The sequence below is a fragment of the Anser cygnoides genome, chromosome 32, assembly GCF_040182565.1.
Source record: "Anser cygnoides isolate HZ-2024a breed goose chromosome 32, Taihu_goose_T2T_genome, whole genome shotgun sequence".
NCBI classification, from domain to species: domain Eukaryota; kingdom Metazoa; phylum Chordata; class Aves; order Anseriformes; family Anatidae; genus Anser; species Anser cygnoides.
The window spans coordinates 506,112-529,154 of record NC_089904.1 but is presented as its reverse complement, the minus strand read 5'-3'; the positions used below and the strand labels follow the sequence as shown (position 1 = coordinate 529,154).

The window sequence follows — 23,043 nt, the reverse complement described above, 5'->3', positions numbered from 1 at the left end:
AAAAACAGAGCTTGGGGCCAGGGAGAAATCCCGGCCCTGTCCCCTTGCTGTGTCGCTGCTCCAGAGCGGCTCAGAGTGTTTTTCCCTTTGGCCCAAGGACGTTTCAGCTGCCTGGGGCTGGTTGCTTCTTCCCTGTGGATCTTTTCTGAGCCGCTGTGCAAGGCAGAAGAGGGACCTGGCCAAAGGGATGCCCCCAAAGACGGGAGGGCGGAGGACGCTGTGTGTTGGGGAAGAACTGCATGGGTGCAGGCAGGAGAAGTGGGGCAAAGCACCCTTGGCCTTGCTGGACAGAGACAACATTGAGCACTCTTGATGAAGAACAGAATTTATTGACACCAGCTCCAAGAGTTAAATGCCTCTGACTGAAACAGTCCATGTCCATCCCCTGGGCTGGGGTTTGGGTTCTCCTCTCACGGCCACTCAGTTCTGGGCGATCACCTGGGAGGAGAAGCACCACGGGGCTGGGGTCACTGCCACGGACCCCCCCCCCCCCAAATCCACTTTTTCTCCCATTGCCTCGCTAGCATTGCCCCAGCGGGTGCTTCAAGCCTCCCTGCTCGCCCCACCGTGCCAGCAGAGGCAGCGCGACGTGCAATGAATTTGTGAGTGCTCTGCTCTTACGCTGGATATCCAGGTCCTGTAGGCAGAGACGCGTGTGAAGACAGTGGGCTTGCCCTTGACGTTGCAGCCCAAGCTGGAGACGAAGCTGGTGACGCCGTGGACCTGGTACTGCCCGTTCACCGCGCAGTGCAGGGGGCCGCCCGAATCACCCTGCCGGACCGAGGAACCGTCAGAGCGGGGATGCTGGTGGGGTGCCGGGTGGCAAAACAGGGTGCTGGGGCCGTACCTGGCAGCCAGAGCGCACGCCGTCCCCGCCAGCACAGACCATGGTGTTCTTGACGGTGGAGCCCCAGTAGGATGAGCTGGAGCAGGTCTGGTAGTCCACGACGGGCAGGTACGCCTGCAGCAGCACGCTCGACAGCTGCCCGTTAGCTGCAGGGGAGTGAGCACCTCTTATCCCACAAAACGCCCCCAAAATTTTGCACAACTGCATCCAACCCCGGGCAGCCCCATACCTGGAGCACAACCCCACGTTCTGCACTCTGGGACCTCAACTGACTTCAAAAAAAATGATTAGCCCCCCCCCTCTTTTTCCATTTTTTTTTTTTTTGTGGGATTTGGGGGCAGGTGAGCCCCGGGGCGTCCCGTCCCGTGGTGGTGGCACTCACTGCGGGTGAGTCCCCAGCCGCTGATGTAGCAGGGGTAGTTGTTGGCCAGGATGACGCCCTCCTGGGGCAGCGCCGCCAGCTGCACGTAGCTGTTCAGGGTGGCAGAGCTGGACAGGCGGAGCAGGGCGATGTCGTAGCTGCGGAGAGGATGCAAATTGCACTGCAGAGACCCCCAGGATGGGGAAACGAGGGGTGCACGGGAAAAAAAACACTTCCAGCAGTGCTGCCTCCCCCCCAGCAAATCCCTCCCTGGCTGCGTTACCCCGCAGCGAGGTTGTTTCTGTTCCAGTAGGGATGGATGATGATCTTGCTGATGCTGAGGATCTGCTCGGTGCCCTCGTTCTGGTTGATGTTGTGGTCGCCGGCAACAACGCGATAGGTCAGGCCACTGCCAGGAAGGCAAGACAGCACAGGGTTGGGTTCCAAATTATTATTATTTCAAGAGTTAACACAACAAGAATCATCAACACAAGGAGATTTCCCCAGGGACGGTCCTCCTTAACAGAGAGGTCAGCAAAGACCTCCAAGAACTGCTGCTCTTTGAGTGGGGTCAACCTACACTTCCCCTCGGCAAGGTTTTTAGTGGAAAATGACATTTTTGTGAGAGGCGGTCGGGGCCCCCATGCGCGCTCACCCGTCCACGCAGTGGGCCGCCGTCATCACCCACTTCTGCTGGATCAGGGACCCTCCGCAGGTGTGGTGCCAGCTGCCGCTGTAGTAATACTGCAGGGAGATCTGGGGGGGGGACACGGTGCGGGGTGAGGTGCGGGGGTCTCACCAAGCAGCCCCGAGGGGACCAGAGCCCCCGGCTGCTCCCCACAAGGACCCACCTGCGAGGGCCAGGCGTGCGAGCGCGCTTCGGTCCCACCGACCACCCGCTCCGACCCCTCCGGCACCGGCTCGGCGCGGCATCCTGCGGGCAAAGGGGTGGTGATGCCAGCAGCCCCCGGTTCCGAGAGCAAGCGGGGTTAATCATAACGAGGGTTCGTCAGCTGCTAACGAGCCCGAGGGCCCTGGGAGCTGGGACTTACCGCAGAGGGCGAGGGTGGCGAGGAGCACAAGCTGCAGCATTGTGGTGGTCACCTCGGAGCTGGGCCTGTTGTGAGTCCAAACCCTCGCCCGGAGCTGGTTTTAAAGGGGATGGAGAAGGAGGGACGGGAAGAAAAGCAGGTGGCTCGGCCCTATCGAGCAGCCTTGGTCCTTTTTCCAAAAGATACGTGGCCACGAAGGTCAGGAATGGAGCCCCAGAGGTGCCAGGGACTAAAAACAACCTAAATGCAAGTTACTATTTATAAACGTGGTTTTTGCCCCAATTTACACAATCGAGGCAGGATGTGTTCACCTGGCTCCTGCCACCAGCAGTTTGGCACAGCTGCACTGCCACATTTCTCCTTTTCCTTTTGGCTCCCCCAGCCATTACAGCAGCTCTCCAAGGCATCAGCAAAGCGGGATGCAGAGGCCTGACCCCAAGCCTCCACTGACTTTGTACGGGCATCAGAAATCCACGGGGAGACAAGGACGGGCTCTCACCTGCTGCTCTTTGAGCTGCTGTCTGCAGCACGCGTGTCTCTAAACCTCACGTTCATCCCAGTCCTGAGCCCCGTGGGTGCCCAACCCATAGCTCTTGCAACAGATTTCTCTAGGGGATGTCTCTGAGCGTTTTACCCAACACAATAGCAGCACCTGCATCACCCAGGGGTGGGAAAATGGGGATAAATGCCATGCAAGACCTTCACCCCCTACAAGAAAAATAAATAAAAATCCCACCCAGCACAGCCAGCAGTGGGGCTGGAACCAGACAACTACACAGGACAGTTTGAGGTTAAATAAAATATCAGCATGGCTTCAGGGCGTAGTAAAAATCTGACTTCTGGCAAATAAAGAAAACAATAAACAAATTTATTTCCCTTTAAAAAGGAGACTGTTCTGCTGTGTGTTGGCAATCACACTCTGCTCCTCGGGCATCCTCCATCTGATGAAACCAGCAGTGCCGGGGTTTTCCTCCGCAAATGGAGCAGGTGATGGAAAATGGCATTCGAGATAGCAGCCAACACCTGTCCCAAGTTTGACAGGTTTGAAGGGGAAAAAAATAAAAAAAGAAAAAGGAAAGAAAAAAATGCACCTGCTCTTATCACTACAGGATAAAAAAAAAGATTTTGTTTGGAAAATTGTTTCTGAATAATCACTATTTTTATTGGTGCAGAAGGGAACCCAGAGGGTTCCCGCTGATGGACACCAGGCAGCCCTGACCCAAACCCTCCCCTACCCACAATAAAGCTGAATCTCCCCCCCAGTTCAACACCTTATTGCACAGGTGGGTTTAGACGGATGCTTTGGCTAAAGGAAGTTCCCAGGGAGAGCCATGGGAGGGAAATGAAATGAGGGCAGGGGTGGGAGCGTGGAGGCAGAGCTTTGGGGCAGCCCACGGGGTTTGGTGGTTCTGCTGCCGCAATGCGAAGGGCTGAGGAAGCACAGGCAGAGACGGAATGTCTGTAAAATAAATCATCTCTTTATTTTAGGTCACGTATCCAAAGACGAGTTCTCCCTCTCTACTTCCAGGAAGGGTTTTTCTCCCCTAAATGAAATGGCAACAAAGTCGTGGCAGCTACGTAGGACAGGAGGGGCTCATGCTCCGGGCAGCGCTGGGGGCATCGCTCCCGGCCAGACCTCACCTTTGAGACCCTCACTGCAAAGCCCTGGGAGCGCAAGCATCCCGCGCAGGGGCCCTTCCTCCTGCTCAGCACGAGCAGAACCGCACCAAGAAATAACAATCATGAAATCATAATTAAAAAAAAAAAATCATCTAACATTTTTTCTCCCCCAAAATCAAGCCTGGTATCTAAGGCAGACAGCCCAAAGAGCAGCCCTAGATCCCTCTCCCTTCCCAGGAGCAGGGATGCCCGGTGCTGGCAGCAAGGCAGGGCTGGATCCTGGCAGCTGACAGGCGCGTCCCAGCACCACGCACCCAGCTCCTTTCTGTCTGGGTTGAGCCCCCGATTCAGCCCCGCTGCAGGATTGACCGCGCGGCCCTTTTCGGTCGCGTGGCCGTCGGTCACCGCCCTCCTCCTGGCTGCAGGAGCTTCCCACCAGCTTCCACACGCAGCTTCTCAAATGCCCATCGTGAAGGTCAGAGTCTCTCCAAGGAGCCCAGGGGCCTTGGCATGAGTCCAGCACCTTCCTTCCACATCCGGGCACCAAAATACGCTGTCGGACTCCTCCACGACCCCCTTTCAGGCTCCTTGCGTTATTGCCGTGCCCCCGGAATTTGCAAACGGGAGCGGTCAAAAGGCACAGGACTGAGTTCAAGGCAGATGTGAAATGCAGCATATTTAAGGCTTTTGCTTCTTTTAAATTAATAAAAAAAATAAACAGGGGGAAGTTTTGGATCCTGGTTTCCTGAGCGCGGTCGGGGCTGGCCAGGGCTCGGTCCACTCGCCCGCTAGGTGAAGGACCAGAGCTGGTGGGGGTCCGAGGGGTTGCAGGGGACCATCGAAGGGTGCTTGCCTCGTGCCGTCAAACACGTGCGGGAGGCTGGGTTTTTAATCAGCCGGTCCTGGCCAAAAACAAAAGACAGCGCCCGGCTCAGCTCGCCCCAAAGGACGGGAGCCACATCCCGTGGCGCTCCCCGGGGGCACCGCGTGGGGACGGGGCTGCTCACCTGCGCCAGCTCCCACTCCTCGTTGGGGGGCACCCGCGTGGGCTTCCCCCGGTACTGGCAATCGCCCAGCTCGGCCAGCCCCGAGCCCGCCCGCAGGCACAGCTGCTTGCCGATGTTGTGCCGCAGGTCCCGCTGCGTCGTGTACTCGAAATACTGCGGGGGGGGCAAGAGCAGGGGAACATCAGCCCCTCGCCAGCTGCACCCCGATCAAAAACCCGTGGGGGAAGCACGGGGGGGGGCTGCAAGAGGGGCAATGCTCCCTGGCGTTGTGCAGGTGCCTACCTGATTGCCCCCCATCCCGTGGCATGGGTACATGATGAGCGGTTTCCCACCGTGGTTGTTCTCACCGACATCCAGGCAGCTCTTGGTGCCCTCATTTTTAATCTGCAGGGAAAAAAAACCAACAACAATAATAAAAACGGGGAGAGCGGAGAGCTCAGCCCCACGGATGGAGCCACGCTCGGTGCTGGGGTCGCAGGGCACCTAAATATTGCTGTGCAAACACGGTGCCGGTACCAGGTCCGGGTCCCTCGTCCTTTCCAGGACGTGAGGAACGCCCACGGCAGCGCCTCCTCCTTGCCAGCCGGGCGATTCACGCGGCTCAGAGTGAGAGCCGCCTGGCCAAAGTTTCAGGAAATAGAAGCGGATTAAAACCCGGGTGGGAGCCAGTGCCGAGCCCCCGGCGGACACGTAACCACGCTCAGCTTCCTGGGCAGCTGGTCCCGCGAGCCCGAGGAGGGGCACGTGCAGGCAGACCACCGGGTGCCAGCTCAGAGGAGGGGATTTTCGGCAGCTCCCTCCCTACGGGCAGAGCCAGCGTTCCGCAACCTGCCTGTCCCCCTCGGCCTTGTCTCTTGGCACAGATCATTTGTTTTTTTGTGGGGTCCACCTCGTGCCTGTCAATGCCCAGAACTGATGGCATGGGTTAGGAAAACTTTCAGCTCGGGAAATTTTTTCAGCTGTTTTGCCTGATTTAACCCATGCGACAGCCCCTCCGGGGCCCCGAAACCAGCTCTGCTGGATTCCAGCTCTCAGCTTCATCTCTTCACTGTCAGCCGGAGCCCGAACCAGCCCCATCAGCTGAACCAGAAAGGCAGGGGCCCCTCCAGCACCCTGCTCCGGGCTGCCTTAAATGCAAAAAGCAAAGCCCAGCCTGCTGGGGACGTTGCTGCCGCCACTGTTTCTAGCAGAGGGAGCAGCCCAAGGGGCAGCAGGAGGCTCCGCACCCCCGTACTTACCGCCCCATAGAAAGTGGGAGTCAGGTCGGGGACGAACATCTCCGGGTAGATGGTCTGCAGGTACCAGGTGAAGTTCTTGCAGTGAAGCTGCTCCCTCAGCTTGCGCCGTTCTGTAATGTCACCATACGTCTTCTATCGACAAAGTCACGTGAGAAAATTAAACTAACCTCCGAAGCCAGCCAGGAAACCCCCCCCGAGCCAGCACAGAGCTTTGTCCTCCCAGCTCTGCCATCGTCCGTCACATCACTCCCGAGTCTCGCTGCAGCCAGGACCGAGACAGGCTCTGGGGTCCCGCGAGACACTGCTGGTCCCAGGCAGGATTTGGCCGCTCACACCTGGGACGTTCTGGTGTCAAAGCAAAGCTGAGCTGCCGAAAAACCTTTGGTGCTGTAAAATAACCCATTTTTTTCTGCTGGAAAATGCTACGGCAAAAAAGGGCATTTTGGGGGCTGTATCTTTCCACCCGCATTTGTTTGCCCAGCTCCAGGCTGAGCTTGCAGATCCCTTGCATCTCCCTCTGCTCAGGCCTCAGCCCCGTGCAGGATCAGGCCCCCAGGACAGCAAAACCACCGCTGGCGTGCATGGTACCTCTCTGGCCATCTGCGCAGCCTGCTGGTTCCTCCTGTAGAAGATCTCCTTGTAGCTGTCCATCCAGACCTCGGCCAAGCGGACCTGGTTCCTGGAGATCACCTGCGTGCCCTTGGGGAAGGTGTGGGGGCTCTTGGAGCGGAAGACGTGGCCCACAACGGAGCAGGGGATGATCTCAAGCTGGCCCCCGCACTGCCAGACCTGTGGGGACGGGACACGGGGCTCCAGCACCCCCTGAGGGCATCGGTGCCCCCGGATAAAGGGCATTCCCCAAAGCCGTGTTTTAAAGAAGGTGCCTTGCCCTCACCCTGAAGGACATTTCCACGTTCTCGCCCCCCCAGATCTCCATCTGATCATCGTAGGAGCCGATGTGCTCGAAATAGGACCTGGAAATGGCGAAGAGGCCACCGGCAAAGGTCGGAGATCTACAAGAGAGAGAGAAAACAGGCTGGAGGGAGGCTGCCTGCAACCCCCTGCGCCTCCACCTGCAAAATGGGTTAAAAAAAAAGTAATAATCTGAATTTTGGGGACACCACAGAGCAGCTGCAGCCCCTGTGCTGAGTGGTACGGGGCTGCTGAGCGCCTTGCAGCAGCACCCCCAGGCACCCCTCCTCGAACTCCCACAGCTGTGGGAGAAGGGACATGGCCGGGACAGAGCCGCTGCCAGGAGGGGACAGCAGGAACGTGGTGGCAGCACAGCAGCGAGGGGCCTCGCTGCTGGGTCACGATTCAAAGCGAGAGGAGGATATTATTACCGAAAACCTATCGCAGAAAAGAAAGGCAGAGATTAGCTCAGTGACCGGGCACCCTATTCACTCCTCCGGCTTTTCTAATCTGCTCCATCTGATCTTTACAAGAGGAAGGCTGGAATAGAAACTTGCTTTTATTCAGGAAAAAGGAGGGAGGAAAAAAAAAAAGAAGGGGGCTTGTTGAGTGGCTGCGTTCCTGCCGAGAGGAGCGGAGAGAGATTAGACGCTGCTGGGAGCCAAACTGTCGGAAAAAGGGACCTTTATTGGGGCAGGGACGTCGCCCGGGTGACCTCTGCACAAAGCCAGCCCTGCTGCGGGCAGGATGCGGCCACGGCCAAGCACAGTGTCGGGTATCTCCCGGTGGGGCTGCTGGGCTCAGCGAGGGGCACCAGCCGGAGGTGCAGAGGGGAACCCCCCCCCTTCACCAAGCCTTTGTGGGGACACGGCTCCGCAGCACCCCCGTGGTCTTGCAGCTATGCCAAAATCACCCCCTGGCTGCTTTGAGGGGCCGGGATGAACAAGGGGCTGGTTTTGAAGGGGTTACACTGACCCATCGGGCATTCTTCCTGCATTACTTCCAACCCGCGCAGGGTCCCTGCCTGCTCGCAGGCTGCACTCCACACACCCAACCCCTGCACATCTGCCTGCAGACAGCCCCAGCTCCCCTGGGGGAAGATTTTCTCCCGCTGTTTAACCCCACAGGGAGAAGGAAACCCCACGGACGTGGTGAGCAGGCTGCAGCCTGCGAGCAAAGCAGCGTGCTTGGGTGTTGGGGGGTTTCTCTGCATGCATAACGGGGTGGGAAGAAAGAAAACGCGAGGTGTCTCTGTGCGGCCCGACCCGCAGGTAACATCCCCTGGCTGCTGTGCCAGCGCAGGCAGCCACCCGGTGCCCAGGCTTTCCAAGTGCAAAATAAAAGGCAGCAATTAAGCGCTTAACGAGAAACTGTGCAAGAACTGAGATACAGCTGGAGGCGATTTAAAAGCTCTTCTCATAGAAGTCACATTTATGACCCTGTGCTCACCAAAGCCACCCTGAAGTTTCCCCTCCACTACCTGCATGGCCCTGACCTTGCCTGAGCATCCCCTCCTGGGAGAAAGCTGCCCGAGATGCCCTGACCCGAGCATCCCAGGGGTGGATCCCCTGGGAATACACAGCTTCACCCGCCTGGCCTCAAAGCTGTGGCTGGCAGAGAGAAAAACACCTGGGAAAACCCCATCTTGCTGGGAAAGGAGGAAGATCGACCGGAGGAACCGGCAGCTTCCTGGCACGGGACAGCTGGGGCTTGCACGCAGCTCCGCCACCTCGCCTGAGCATCGCCTGCTCGGCCGGCTCACTGCACAGCTTTTGGGTCTGGAGAGGATGCCAACACCCCCTGCCAAGGCTTACTTGATGGGGTAGGTCTCATCCTTCCTCCGCTGCCTCTCCCGGGGCGGGACGACCTCCCAGCCGAAGGTCAGGCTCCAGTCGAAGTTGCCCCGGCTGTGCTGCTTGCCGTACTGGACCGGCTTGGAGAACTCGAAGGTGTTGAGGTCGATGGTGGTGATGTCGGGGCTGACGACGGCCGTGGGCTCTTCGGCGATGCGGGACAGGAGGGGCTCCAGCCAGCCATGGAAGCACTCACCTGGGGGCATGGGGAAGGGTGAACCGACCTCGCGGGCACCACCGTCGCCTTCCCCTCTCCTCGGGGACCGGGGGGCACCCGCTTGTGGGACGGGGCGGGGGGTACTCACAGTGAGCATCCAGGAAGGTCAGCACCTCCCCGCTTGCCACACTGGCCCCCAGCAGCCGGGCCGTTATCAGCCCTTTCCTCTCCTCCTGCCGCACCACCCGCACGATCTGCAGCTGCTTCACGTAGCGCTCCAGCTCGTCCTTCAGGTAGTCTGGGGGGGCCAGGGAGGGAGGAGAGCCACCAGCTCCAGGTGAGTGGGGGGTGCTCAGCCCCAGCTCCTCGCGCCCAGCCCACGGGGTCCCTGCCCCTTGGAATTGGGGTAGGGGCTTCCCCAGTCCTGCTTGGACCCTGTGCTAGCGTTGGGGTCCAACCGCAAGCTTGGGGAGACACAAATCCTCCCTGTTCCCCCAGCCCAAGAGGTTTCAGTTGCTAAAAACTAGGCTGGTGATAAATCCCCGTGCTGCCCTGACCCGAGGAAATGAACTCCCAGATCCACGCCTTGGCTTTTCCAAGGTCTTTTTCCAGCAGCCTGGGGAGAGGCTGCTCCAGCCCTGCCCTCAGGTTACACCTGCTGCCCGTTTTCATGCAGCCAGGCCACAACCTCTTGGCCAAGGACCGGCCAAAAGCTCGCTGGGGCGGAAAGACAGTTGCACCCAGTTGCACCCGGTGTCACCCCGCGCAGAGAGCACGGAGAGGACGACCTGTGCTTGGGGCAAGAAAACCCAGAAAAGAATAGCTGCTGCGTGAGAAAGCCCCAGAGTGCTTTTCCCGGGGATGCTGTCTGCTGAGTGAGACATCGCTCTTGCCCCATAGGATGTCCGCACGCCCCAGGGGATGTTTCAGGCACGTACACCCTTTTATTCCAAGGTGCTGTCGTGGCACACGCAGGTTTCTGCACCCTGGAAGCTCACGCAGCTACCATGGGCGGAAACAGAGCGTTTATCTCCAGGACAGGGCAAGGGTAAAGTCTGCTCCTCTCCTGACATTGAAACATGTCATTAGTTTGCTTTGGGTGTAACTAATTAAGATTGCCAAATTGCGGTGTAGCGGGTGAACAAGCTGTTTGCTGAGGTGGCAAGGTGTTTGCAGGAGGTGGGAGGAGCGCCTGGGTTTTATCCGGGGGCTTTGTTAAAAGGAATTAGCAGCATGGAAGGAAAAAACCCAACGGTGCTCACAGCAGGTACGAAACAACATAGGAAAATGCCCGTCCATGCCCTGAGCCACTCATCAGAGCTTTCTGCTCTTCCTTGCAGCAGCTCAGCGCCGCTTCCAGCTGCTCACGGGGAGGCAGCGATGCTCCTCGTCCCCCCGTCCTGCAACCTCCCGCATCCCCCCGCTACCAGCCCCAACCCACCGTCCGTGCTGGCGTCGTCCACCAGGATGATCTCCTTCAGCAGCACGGCCGGGGAGGCGTGCAGGACGCTGTACACCGTGCGCAGCAGCGTCGACCAGGCTTCGTTATGGAAGACGATGACGACGCTGGTGGTGGGCAGGGGTGGGCAGCGCTTGAATTTCTGGTCGATGCACCTAAGGGGGGCGGGTGGGGGTTGGAAAAAAAAAAAAAAAAAAAGAAAAAGCAGAATTTAAGCACGACACGGATGGGACGTGAAGAACCAGTGGGGCAGGGATGCCAAAATCAAAATACCCCTTGTCCCCCCGCTGGGGCGTTCTGCATGGTGAGGCAGCAGCACCAGCAGCCCCCGCGGCTCTCGGCTCGCCACCACTTTGATTTCAATTGGTTTCTACCTCTTCCCCCCCAGCCCTGCCGCTGCCACCTCCGGTTGAGTGAATAACATTCCCGTCCCACCCCAGACCCGGTGTCCCCCCATTGTCACTGCTACACCTGCTAGGCACGGATAATTGCCTGCTGGCTTGGGGCTGGGGGGGCCGGTCTGCGCACCAGGGCTGGGTTTCTACCTCCTATTCAAGCCCTTTTTCTCCAGGAGCCCCCCCCAGACCCACCCCCGACCAGGCAGGGGCTGGGGGCACACTCTAATCCGGCGGCCCAGCGCCGGAGGGCAGGCGGTGCAGTCTCTGGAGCTGAGGCTGCTTCCTTCGCCCCCCTGCCTGGCCGGCTCTGAGGCTGTTCCACTCGGCTAAGAAAAGAAAAAGTCAGATTATGGCGGAGCTGGCCGAAATAAAAGAGGGAAGGGAGGAGCTGGGGGAGATGCTGGAGCCAGCCAGCCGTGGGGCCAGGAGCAGGTACTTGGGGACACAAAGAGCCGCCGCACGCTTTCACCCGTTGCAATTAAAAACCAAGCACGAGGCAGACAGAAATGAGGGGAAATTCTGGCTCCCCAACCCCCTGGCCCCAAAACAGTGAATTTCTGCCTCCTGTGCCAGGCTGCTACTCCACTGATAGCAGAGGCAGCAAGCCTCGCTTTTATTTCCCCTTAAACCTGCCCTGGAAGGAGCAAATGAGGATGGCAAACGAGCCCAGGGCTACGCGGTGGTGCAGAGGGCTCTTACTCGGGTGGGCGGCTGTCAGGTCCCAGTGCTCGCTGGAGGGAGATGCGGTCGCTGGCGAAGGCATTGAAGCAATGCTTCTCGTAGCCCCGCTCCTTCTCCTTGGTCTCCTCCGGCGTCCACTGGTCCTTCTTGAAGGCTTTGCCGTCAGCTCCCGGGCTGTTGGGGTCCTGGGGGGGCCGCTCCATCAGCGGGCGCAGCTCCGCCGCCGTGTAGAAGCCGGGCAGGCAGGAGCGGGCGCTGCGGGGCGGCTCCTCCGGCTGCACCGGAGCCCCGATCTGCAGCTTGGGCATCGAGTCCCGAATGTTGTTGACGGCCCCCAGCATCAGGTCGATGACCTGGTCCTTCCCGTGGACGATGTTTTTCAGCCAGGGCTCCTCGCTCGGGTCTCTGTCCCCGACGTCCTTCTGCAGGATGAAGAGGAAGAGGACGAAGATGGCGCCCACCAAAGCCACCTTCAGCGGGCTGTAGCGTCGCCGGAGGAGCCTCATTCTCCACGTGGCGGCTGCGCCGTCCTCCCCACGTGTCAGCGACGCGTGTTTAGGGACACGGGGTCTCCAGACGCTTCATGGTGACGTGCTGCGCTCTGCTAGCCTGGGGAGGAGGAAAAACATCCGCAGGTTAATTCCCAGACCGCAGTCAACAGGATGCACTTTGGCTGCGATATATAAAGTTCACTCTCCGCGGGGCAGCGAATGAGTCTGGCTCTTGGCATCGCTGCCAGCAAGCAGAGCCTCTCCCACGTGGCACCTCCCAGTCCCTCCAGCCCACAAACCCACGCTGAAAATAAAACGACACACAAAAAGCGGGGCTTGAAGGACGCTGCGAGCTGTGCCGGCTGCTGCAGCATCACCCCGCAACCCTGCGCACGGGGAAGGAGCCACGCAACGGAGCTAAAAGAGCCGCTAACTTCACTCTAACATCCCCAGATACGCAGAAAAAGCCTTTCCCAGATACTTTTCCTGCCTGCAGCATCGCTGGGAAGGAGAACACGTGCAAGTCCCCTCAGAGCTTCACTTTTTGCTGAAGGGGAGCAGCAGGTCCAGCGCCTGGCTCTGCCCCGGCCGAGAGCTCTGCGATGCTGCCGGGACCGCCGAGCTCTGCCCCCGGCAGCGAGCCTCCCGCCGCCGCTCTTTGTGAGCTGCTGCCACCGGAGCATGGACAAGCTCCGTGGGAGCCATTCACCGGCATCTCCCCTCCTCCTCTTCAGAATCTCCCCCTCCTTTTTTTTTTTTTCCTGATGCTTTGGAAATTGTGAAGCCCCCCCACAGCGCCCTGGAGTGGAAAAGGGCACCTGCCATCAACTTCAAGGGCGAGGAAGCTCAGCTTGGGGCTCCTTATTCTTCCGCGGCTGTGCGAGGCTTTATGGGCCGGGGGAATAAAGCGGCGGGCTTGTAAAGGAGGAGGAGGAGGAGGAGGAGGAGGAGGAGGAGACAGCCCGGTCCCTGCACCCGAGGTCACCGCTTTTAGGAAGGGCTGCGGGATCAAAGCCGGCAGCCGGAGCATGCTTCACTGCCAAGTGCGCCTGCAGCGAGGGGTACCGGCTCCCGAGGAGGATGCTGAGAACCACTCAATGCAGGGTGGGAAAAAAAAAAAAAAGCAGAAGTAAGGAAAAAAAAACTAATTCTCCCCGTTCCACTTGTTTCAGAGCTGAGCTCCCGCCTCACTTGAACCCCTGGGTCCTGAGGTTCTCGAAGCCTTGTGTGGCAAGGCGAGGCAGCATCAGGCAGTGAGAAGTGACTTGTTTCGGGGAGAAAAACCTATTTCCACTCTCCCCACATCTCTCCAATAATCCCCTGCCTGCCACGTTGCTGTGACCACACTAATGAAGTGCTCGTTACCCGCTAATAAGCCCCAGCACGGCATCCAGGGTGAGGGCACCGCTTAGCACACAACAGCGGCTGCAGCCCCCAAGGGTCCATCCCAGGGGGGCTCCTACCTCAAACCGCAGTCCCATGCCCTGCCCGAAAAGCAACAAAAAACCCCTGACAAGCAGCAAAACAACCCCTCGAGGCTGAAATCTCAGACCAGCCCTTCCCCGAGGGCTCTCTCCCCGCTTTAACCTCCGGCGGGTGTTGCAAGCGAACCACGAAGAGTGGAGCTTGCGGGGTTTGTAGAGACGGCATCGAAAGGACAAACACGAGCCACGGGACGTTTCCTCCCGAAAGCCAGCAGCCACCGAGTGACACCTCCGCAGCGGTGCGGGCGCTGAGTCAGGGCGCAGGGTGGGTCCCCAGGGTGCCTTTTGCAACGAGCTGCGGCGGGAGCTCCCGCACGCTGCTTTCTGCTCCCAGCCCTCCGCCACAAACCTGCTTCCCACAGGTCGAAGCCGCCGGCGGCCCCGCTGGGCATCACCCCCCGAGCTCCCTCCTGGCCACAGCACCCCAAAAATCCCCCTGGGATGGGGCTCGCCAGGCACCCAGCAAAACCAACGGCGGAGTGAGCGCATCGTGGCTGCGCAGTGTTGGTCCCCAGCGGAGCCTGTTGCATTCAGAAGAGGTTAAAAAAAAAAGGAAAAAAAAGGAGGGTTGGTTGAAATAACCACCAGCACGGTCAAACCGAGGGTGGCAGCAGGATGGAGCCCGTGTGGCGGGGGTTCCCACGCAGCTGCGACACCCAGCGCTTCCTCTTTGACGCCCGAGGGAGGAATCGGTGGGGAAGCTCTCGTAGCTGAAATCGGGACCTTCCTCCGGGGAAGGAAGCACCGTGGGGGGGACAAATAAAGGAAAAACAGAGAGACCTCGACGCCGCGCCCCGAGCACACGGCCTCGGCTCCACGTGGCAGCGGGCTGACAGCCGCGTTGGGCTCCGGGTGCCGACGGCCCCCTGGGACCACACCAGCGGGGTGCAGCCCCACGGTGCGACTGCTCTGTGCACACCCAGCTGAGGGCCGGGGGAAATCCGGTCCCGTTCCCCGTGGCTCCAAGGAACGGTTATTGGATTGGAGTCACCGGTTCTCCCCGGAGCATTACAGCACGCTTTAATTTTAAGCAGATTGGTAAAAAAAACAGTGAAACGGGGTGGGAAAAGGGAACGTGAGCGCAGCTTGGTGCCTGGGGGTGGCCCTAGGGGGTAGGAGGGCTCCCGCCATCACCGGCTGGCCCCGAGCCACTTCCCTTGCCCTGGCCGGGATGAGAGCCCCGGGAAGGGCTCCGGGAAGGGCTCCGGTCCCTCCAGAGCCGGGACACCGGGGCCAGGAGCGTGGTGTGGGCTCTGCCTACCGGGGGTGAAACGAGAACCGGGACCCCTGGCCGACTTCGGGCCGGATCTTGCCCGCCACAGCGCCCCGAGCCCCGCAGCACCGGGACCCGCTGGGTTACACCGGGGGGCTCCGTGCCGGCCCCGAGCCCGCTGCACCGGCACCCCCAGGGCACGGGCTGAGCACCGAACCGGCTCCGTCCCGGTCCCCAGCACCTTCCCCCGGGCACCCTCGGGGCACGGACTTCGCACCGGGACCGGGACACATCCCCCCCCAGCCCCTACCCCCCCTCACCTGGCTCCGTAGCGGCGGCGGGCGCGGGGCCGCAGGTGCCGGGCCGGGGCCGGGGCGTGGCCGGGGGGCGTGGCCGGGGGCGTGACCGGGGGGCGTGGCCACTGCCGCCACCTGCCACCGCCCCGGGGCACAGGTGCACGGCGCCCGCGCCGCGGTCCTAGCGCCGCCCGCCCGACGGCTGCCCGGCCAGGGGGACGGGGCGGGGGGGGCCGTAGGGGTCCGACACCCCGGTACCGGCCCCGGCGGGGCTCGTCGGGGGCACCGGGGCATGGCGCTGGGGGTCCTGAGAGCCACGGGGACCTCTAGGGGCTGCAGGGGCCTGGAACCGGGGGTCTTGGGAGCGATGGGGACCCAGAGGGGCCTGAGCCGTGGGTCTGAGGGGGGGCAGGGTCTGCAGGGTGCTGGGAGCTAGGGGGGCCGCGAGGGCTGGGCAGCGGGGGTCTGGGCAGTGGCCGGCCTGTAGAGGCCATAGGGGCCTGACACCTGGGGGGCTGGGGAGCAGCAGGGCCTATAGATGCCTGGCACCACGGTGCTGGGAGTCACAGGGGCCTATAGAGGCCATAGGGGCCTATAGGAGCCTGATCCTGGGGTTCTGGGCGCCAGTAAAGGCCTGAGAGCCCGGGTGCTGTAGGTCCTGTAGCATCCGGCTGCCAGGAGCTGCAGGGGCAGGGCCTTGGGAGAGCGGCACCGGCTCGGCGCGGGTGCCCTCCCTGCTGGTGCTCAGTCCTTGCTTTGTGTTGCGTTTGTTATTCTCGTTTGTTAATTATTCCGTGGTGGCAGAGCCACTACCAAGCCTCCGCAGCTCCCAGCTCGGTGGCAGTGTTTCGCTGAGCTTGGGCTTTATTTACAGTCCTTTTTATCAGGCTGCAATAATTGCTGGTAATGTTTTCGTGTGCAAGTGGGTAAACAGACTATCGACACTGAAACTTGCTAATTATTCCCATCTCTCTGTTGTCCCTATTTAGCCTTTATCTTCTCACTGACCTGCTGATGGCACCAGTTTGCTGCTTTCCAGCAGCGCCACAGATCGGGACGGGGACGCGCATCCCCGCGGCGTGTGATGGAGCAGCAGCCCCAGGCCGTGAGCCCCTGCTCCACGCGCCCCATTTCCCTTGTCCTCAAGCCCCGTGTTTAACGCTAGATGGTGGTATCTTCATGAAGCTTCGACCTGAGGACTGCCAGCTGCTCGACACTGCTGATGGCAGGAAAACTCCCTGGAAAAGCCAGGTGAGATAGCGGTGGTGGGAGAGAGACCCTCCGGAGAGCATCGGTGGAGGAAGGACGTGGTTGGGGACAATGTGGCAGGTACATGCATGGGCAGTCCTTTCTGCAGGGGGTTTCTGCACGTGGAAGGAAGGGCACAAGCAGCCCCCAGCCTCCCCGCCCATCTCTGTCACGACATACAGAAGGGCAGAGGAGCATGAGGGAGATGCTGGAGGCACCAGGGAAAGCCCAGCAGCTTTCTCTGGGCTCCCAAAGGCAGAAGGGACGAGTGCTGGGAGGATTTTAATCACCTGTCAGAGAATTTTTGTTGGCTCCTGTGCTCTACAGAGGATTTGGGGATTTGAGCTGGGGTGGGGTGAGTACTAATTTGGATTATTGGGATATTAGCTTGAATATTAGCTGCCTTACAGAGGATAAGCTTTGTGGCGGTCAGTGTCGCAGATGCACAACTACCCAAGCAGCCTCCACATTAAAGCAGCAACAAATTGCTTGAGAAGGGCAGGGGAAAACTAAGTAACAGAAAAGGCAAGTGTCTTACCTGGCATGGTGCAGAGAAGAGCCAAAACTCGCCCGCCACAAGGCCACCCATGGCCTTCATAATAATCTCCTGTGCTTTTCAGAGCTAATTTTAAACCCTGGGTTTGCACAGCAGTTGCCTGTAATTCACTGCTGCTTTATTTCCTGTCTCGCTGCTGTGCAGAGGTTTCGCTCTTAACACAAAAAACTGAAGGGAAATTCCCTGCCCCAAATTTTTCTGTTACTGATCTTTTTCAGTTGCGACGCGCCGAGCCCGATGTCACGCCGCGGCTACCCAGCCGGGGGAAGGAGGGCCCCCCCCAAGAGTAAGTGTGGTCCTGCGGAGAAGGGAGCTTTGGGGCTTCATGGGGTCCACGCAGGGCTGCGTCGCGGGGAACAGGGTGGGAATGGGCTTTTCTCCTCATTAAACCAGCCCCAGTCCCCAGCGCCATGGGAGAACGCAGCCGATGGCACGTCCTTCCCCTCCGAGTCACTCGGTGAGCGACCGAGTCCCCGAGTTTTTGTTTTTGTTCTTGGACTGCTTCTTTAATTGCGATTTGAAAAACGCTTTTCAAGATTACACAGGAGATTAAAATCTCCTGCCCTCCTAATGTCACAGTAGTAATTTGGGGGAAATTAAGAAGCGCTGAACGACTGAAAAAACAGCAGGAATCTTAAAAAATCAATACAGGCTTACTTGGGAATGACAGCTCCAAATCACACACTTCTTAATAATTAATTGGCATAGTTATATATAACTCCTAGGCAAAATATACCCTCTTAATCTTTAATTTGATATGTTACCAATGGAGTTAGCTGCTTTGGAGGTTGCAAAGTTTATATCCTTGGCTTTTAGGAATCAGTGGGACCCAAACAGCTGAAAATACAATCCAGCTATCATCACGGCTTGTTTGTGGGCTAAGAAGCGCAGAAATACCCTGCTCTGGAAGCGAACCTTACCATTTTGTCTGAAGTTTTCTTTGCGCTCGGTGCGTTTCCTTCACGTCGGCTGGGATTTCTGCCCTTCGCCCCTACCGGGGAATCCACAACACCCTGGGTGCCAGAGGAGGTTTCATCAAACCCATCAGCTGAGCCTCTAATTACAGAGCCGGAGCTTAAATTCACAGTGCTGAGCAGCAGCGAACCTGGAAAATATGACAGGAAGCAAAGCTGATTTGCATGTTTATGCTAATTGAGATTGCACAAATCTTTCAAATCAAAATGTACTTTGCAGATGGCTTGCAGATTTATACCAAGCTTTGGTTTTATTTATTATCTTTCAGACTGGTAATAATTGGTGCAATATGGTAAAACTGGAAAGCCTAATCCACAATACAGCTGTTAAAGCAGTGAGAAATGTACTGAACACAACGCAGAGAGATTTTTCTTTGTAGTAACAATATTTGGTTAAAGCATACCATGTGGGCATGAGCTAGATTTTCATTTGCAGAGCATTTTCAGGAGCAGAATGGGCAGCTCAGGGCTGAGCATCTCAAGAAAAGGGAATTGAGCCCCCATACTTGGACCTCTTTCCCTGCTGGTGTTCGTTGCCAGGAGTTTGTTTGCTCTCACACCACTGCACAAAAAAAATAAATCCCCCGAATGCACAGCCCTTGGTACTAAATGAATGCTAAATGCAAGTTTCCAGGTAGACTCTTGCATAAATGGGACTTTTTGGTGCTTTGGAGCTGATCTCATGGCAGCTGCAGGCTGAGAGGTGGAAGAGCCCAACTTGGCTGTTGAGTTATCCCCTGATTTAGACAGAATCACTTCCCTTTTCAGTTTTTCTCTTTTCTATGTAAATAGCAAGAGAACTGGAACTGGCAGTGCTTCTTTCTGCACAGCCTCATATGCACAAGCTGCGATCTCTGGAGGTCTCGCACCACGACTGAGCATGGTCCTCCCCAGCTCTGGGTAACCTTGGTGGCTCCTTGCCACCTTTGAAAAACACGCAGCCGGTCATTTCCTCTTGTTTTTTTTTTTTTTTTTTTCCTGATTAGGCACAATGGAGATGGACAAAATATTCCTCCAGCTGTGTGAGGAGGTTACCAGGCTGCAGGATCTGTGTGCGAAGCAGGGCAAGCTCCTCCAGAAGCTGACTGCCAGGAAGGGCCCTGTCCTCGGTAAGCAGCAGGGCTGGGGAGGGCGTGCTGAAATTGCTCTTTCACTAAAAAGAGCAGATCCACACTGATGGGAGTGATTTGAACCTTTGTCCTCATGCTGGCAAGAGGTTTGCTGCCAGAAGTGGGGGTGACATTAAAGCAGGCTTAAGGCACGCATGCTCCACTCCCTGTGCTGGCTGTCATAGCTTTTTGGCTTCGCCTTCACCATCAAACCAGGAGTAATGTGTGTGTCTGCTTCGAGTCATGTTAAAACCACCACAGGCTGCTATTTACATGTGTCTCCCCTGGGGAGAGTGGGAAGGAGCTGGGGCAGATGGTACTCATTGCCTAGAGCATTTTTGGAAGGCAGCGGTGGTGGTGGAGCCTCCTTGGACTGCAGATTGCCTGGGTGAATGTTCTCGCCCAGCAGCCTGCCTGGTTTTCCAAGAAGTCTCCTGGTCCCCCACCATGGCCCATGTGCTCATCTGCCCCCCCCCTCCCCCCCAGCAGCCACATTAATCTTGCAGGGTTTTGCAAGTTTTTCCTGACCTTACAGGGTGTTTTCTGTGGTCAGGAGGGATTTGCCCAGACGAAGGGCTGCCATGTGCTGATTTTGCAGCTGGGCAGCCCCGCGCGCTCCCCAGCCCTGCGGTAGCCTCGTTTCCCCCGTGAGGAAGGGGGCGAGCCTGCAGCATCACCATCTGCACGTCCTTCCCTCGGGGCTCGCACGCAGATAAACAGCTCCAAACCGTACCCAAACCAGCGCCATTATGCAGGGACGCAGCGATATCTCCGCATCTCCCCTCCTAGGACAGTTAATGCTCTTCCTCCAACTCGCATCCCTTTCTGGCTCTCCTCAGATGCCGTTTCTTTGCTGCTCCAGCCTTGTATTTGCTGCCACCCCCTAGCCGTGGGGGCAGCGAGCTTTGCTTGCCTACTCCCCCCCGTGGAGATAATGCCCGGTTGTTTCACTGTAGCACAAAAGGAGAATAAAGCGTGGGGAAGGGAAAACACAAATGCCACAAAACCCCAGGAATGACCTGTTTTCTTTCAAAGATATCCCCATGTCGCTGCCGATCCAGTGCACGGAGGACACGGTCACGGAGGAAGGGGAAAGGCCACCGGGCAGCCAACAGAAGTGCTCCGAGGCCCCGGAGGGCTCTGCCCACCCCCTGGTGCAGCCGCACGCTGCCAACGCGCCCGGCTTTGACAGCAGGTACCCACCGAGTGCCCCAAACGGCAGTGTCTTCGACGGCGGGGCTGGAAGAGCAGCTCTTGCTGTGGCTTTTGGCAGCAACAAGGCAGAGAGAAGTGAGAAGATGGATATAGACACGTGGCTGAAAAACTGTAGGATGCTTCCTGTCATGAATAGCCCCGAGGAAGAAGTGAGAGCTTGCTGCAGCCCGCAGGAGTTTGTGGCACCAAATGCCGAGGCTGTGGACTCCTTCCTGACTCTCTTGGACCTTTATAAAGGCCCAGAAGCCCTTCAGAAGGAAGATGCTCCCAGTGAAAGCCCTCAGCCTGCTGAAGATAAGGCGCCGGTAGAAATCCGAGGACCCATGAAGGTAAATTGTGAGGCTGGCAGGGATTTTTGTCTGTGAGTTTTGCATGCTCTTCCCAGTGTAACGGCATCTGCCAATCTTCATCATCCTCTCCATCAGCCCTGGTGTAACGTGGGGAGCTATGGCAGACTAGAGGTTTATGGTTATGTCCTGGAAAGGCCTCTAGGCACCCTGTTATCCAGTTCTGAGGGGAATTAGGTCCATGAAAGTCCCTGGGATCTGGCTGCCAAGCACCTGATGCTCTTTGGGAGAAATCTCTCCTGTGATCCTTCCTGCTCCTGTCTGAGGCATTGAGGAAGCCTTGAGGTGATTGATTCAGTCTGGGAAAGCCTGTATTGACCTCCTTTGGATCTGAAAATTAAATGAGTTCTTAAATATTTCCTTTATTCTCCGGTTTATCAGGTTCTGGTAAGGCTTCACAGTGTGCTATAGGTGGGACACCAATGCTGGAATGGCCAGTGAGTGTCCTCATAATGCCAAGCCCATTTCCTTTAATTCGTTTTCCCAAATAAGGCCCTTAAAAATTATTTCATGGCTGCTGTGGCTATACATTCATGGGGAAAGCTATCGATTTTCAGCCTGGGCTTTATTTAGAAGCTAGTTTCTTTTTAAGAAGAAGGAGGAGAAGAAAGAAAGAGGAGGAAGCGGTGTCTGTCTGGTAAAGTCCTAATGTGCCTTATCAGCACTTAAATGATAATGGCACAAAAGGAAATTACAAATGCTCTCCAGTTTGCTTCTTACAAAAGCACTTTTCTCATGTTCTTGCTTGGGTAGTGATTATAGCGCTCAGGGGAAAGCGTTGGGTGATGGGGGAGGCTCAGGAGACAGCATCCTCTGGCAGATTTGGGCGAGGATGGAGCAAGGTGAGACTTGAGCTCCCCCAGAATCCACCCCAGGGCAGCAGCTCTTTGCCCAGCCCTCCTGTGGGCACAGAACCTGCTGTTGCTTTTGGAGGCTGTGCTTTGGTATGGTCAACCCTGGGATGTGGAGGCTTAGACACAACCAGGGGCTTGAAAGAGGCTGCTTCTGCCCTTCCCACTGACCACTTCTCCCTTCCCATCCCTGCAGACGTCCTGGACACCAGGCTGGATGCTGGAGGATGCTCCGCTCGGGCAAGGTGACGTCCTCGCCTCCGAGGCTGCTCAGACTTATGACATTTGCCAGGCGATTTTCCCCTCGGATGCGGCAGCCCAAGCAGACTATTTAAAGCACGTCTTAACCCATATGAAGTAGGACTTTCCACTCGTAAACCTGCATATTTGCACCGCGACCACGATGGGCTCTGGACTTTCATGAGATCCTGCTGCTGGATCAGCTCAGGCAGCAATCCTGTTCTGAGTAATCCGGCGTGCTCCCAAACTTGTGCTCCCATCCCTTGTGCCCTGCTTGATGGGCCAGCTGGGGGCTCTGGGTGTGCTTTGGCTTTTTGAGCTTTGGGGATATCAAAGCAGCTTCTGTGCCAGGGTCTGGAGGTGTGTAGGGGATGTGGGGAGCTGTAACTCAGTGGGAAATGAACAGTTTTCAAAATTCTCCATAACCAGAAAGGTTGAAATATTTTTTCTGTAAATAGGGACATTTGAAAAGCATTGGCTTTTTACAAGAACATGGAAGGATGGGTGAGAGACTCACAAGGTTTTCACGTCACTAAATCTGAATTTGCCTTTGAAGAGAGAGCCCTGGTGCTGGGGCTGTGTGTGCGATGTGGTCTGCTCCGTGGCGAGGGGCGATGGTGCAAAACTTCCAAGTCCGTTACCAGGAAGCGTATAACCGGGAACTGCCCTCACTCCTCATTAAAACCTCATCAGCTCCAGCTCAGTTGCTCACAAGAGTTTAATTGATCCCTCTCCAGGTGGGAAGAGGCTTCTCAGCACCCCTCGGCATGGGGTCAGCTCTCCTGGCTCGGCTCCTGCTGTGCTTAGGGAGCAGCTGCGATGAGATGGGCGCGTGCGGCATTGTCCTGTCTTTCTGTCCGGTCTCTCAGGGAAAATGACCTCTGAATGAAAGGCTCTGGGAGATGGCGGCTCGTTGTGACTGTGGCATGTGGAGGAGACAGCTTCTGCGGCTGGTGCTTTGCCTGAGCCTGGGTGAACTTTGCTGGGTTATGGTTTGTCCTCAAGCAAGGTTTCCATCTCGCCCTGAATAACAAGAGCAACACATTGAATGCAAGGGTGCCATCCCTGGGACCATAATTAAGATTATACTTGTTCATTAACAGCGCCTGTGACTTTGCTGTTGTATAGCATTCTCCATCAAGGTCTATCCATGTGTTTTGCAAAGGAATTCACCTGCAAAGGCAGGGAAACTGAGACACCAAATGCTGATTAGCTCCAAATCACCAGAGGCCTCTTTTTTTTTGTTTGTTTGTTTGAAAAAAGTACATCTCAGGTCTTTATGTTTAGCAAGTAGTTTCTGAAACAGATTTGGCATCACATCTTTGAGGCAACTTGCACTGAAATCGATATCCAGGTTCTCCTCTGCTGCCACGGATCAGGATTAATTCCAGTCCCCAGCTCCAAAATCTCATCTTTAGCACCGCAGATAATGGC

At 57.4% G+C, this 23,043-nt stretch overlaps 3 protein-coding genes across 9 annotated transcripts; 1 reads left to right on the top strand and 2 right to left on the bottom strand.

Annotated features, from left to right (window-relative positions):
* Positions 1-525: 525 nt before the first annotated feature.
* CELA1 (chymotrypsin like elastase 1) lies at positions 526-2,515 on the bottom strand. Of its 2 annotated transcripts, XM_048054661.2 has the most exons (7): positions 2,261-2,515; positions 2,060-2,142; positions 1,864-1,964; positions 1,492-1,617; positions 1,230-1,366; positions 848-993; positions 526-771 (listed from the first exon to the last, which is right to left on the bottom strand). In XM_048054661.2, the coding sequence occupies exons 1-7, from the start codon at positions 2,298-2,300 to the stop codon at positions 544-546; spliced, it is 861 nt and encodes a 286-aa protein (XP_047910618.1). In that variant the 5' UTR covers positions 2,301-2,515; the 3' UTR covers positions 526-543. The 2 variants fall into 2 exon arrangements, with proteins under 2 accessions (XP_047910618.1, XP_066841679.1); XM_066985578.1 differs by having other exon boundaries at positions 1,230-1,617; positions 2,060-2,515.
* A 1,203-nt stretch (positions 2,516-3,718) lies between these two features.
* GALNT6 (polypeptide N-acetylgalactosaminyltransferase 6) lies at positions 3,719-20,218 on the bottom strand. 4 transcript variants are annotated; one of them, XM_066985576.1, is made up of 12 exons: positions 20,160-20,218; positions 17,794-17,978; positions 11,604-12,194; positions 10,489-10,661; positions 9,196-9,345; positions 8,852-9,086; positions 7,021-7,138; positions 6,714-6,914; positions 6,126-6,257; positions 5,170-5,271; positions 4,888-5,040; positions 3,719-4,782 (listed from the first exon to the last, which is right to left on the bottom strand). In XM_066985576.1, the coding sequence occupies exons 3-12, from the start codon at positions 12,089-12,091 to the stop codon at positions 4,669-4,671; spliced, it is 1,866 nt and encodes a 621-aa protein (XP_066841677.1). In that variant the 5' UTR covers positions 12,092-12,194; positions 17,794-17,978; positions 20,160-20,218; the 3' UTR covers positions 3,719-4,668. The 4 variants fall into 4 exon arrangements, with proteins under 4 accessions (XP_066841677.1, XP_047910608.2, XP_047910609.2 ...); XM_048054651.2 differs by lacking the exons at positions 17,794-17,978; positions 20,160-20,218 and adding an exon at positions 16,856-17,009; XM_048054652.2 differs by lacking the exons at positions 17,794-17,978; positions 20,160-20,218 and adding an exon at positions 15,094-15,183.
* On the top strand, positions 16,064-22,304 carry LOC106048707 (TRAF family member-associated NF-kappa-B activator-like). Of its 3 annotated transcripts, none has more exons than XM_048054660.2 (5): positions 16,064-16,320; positions 17,092-17,159; positions 18,834-18,956; positions 19,992-20,500; positions 21,566-22,304. In XM_048054660.2, the coding sequence occupies exons 1-5, from the start codon at positions 16,292-16,294 to the stop codon at positions 21,728-21,730; spliced, it is 894 nt and encodes a 297-aa protein (XP_047910617.2). In that variant the 5' UTR covers positions 16,064-16,291; the 3' UTR covers positions 21,731-22,304. The 3 variants fall into 3 exon arrangements, with proteins under 3 accessions (XP_047910617.2, XP_013056228.3, XP_013056230.3); XM_013200774.3 differs by having other exon boundaries at positions 16,064-16,398; XM_013200776.3 differs by lacking the exons at positions 16,064-16,320; positions 17,092-17,159 and adding an exon at positions 18,000-18,707.
* Positions 22,305-23,043: the final 739 nt, after the last annotated feature.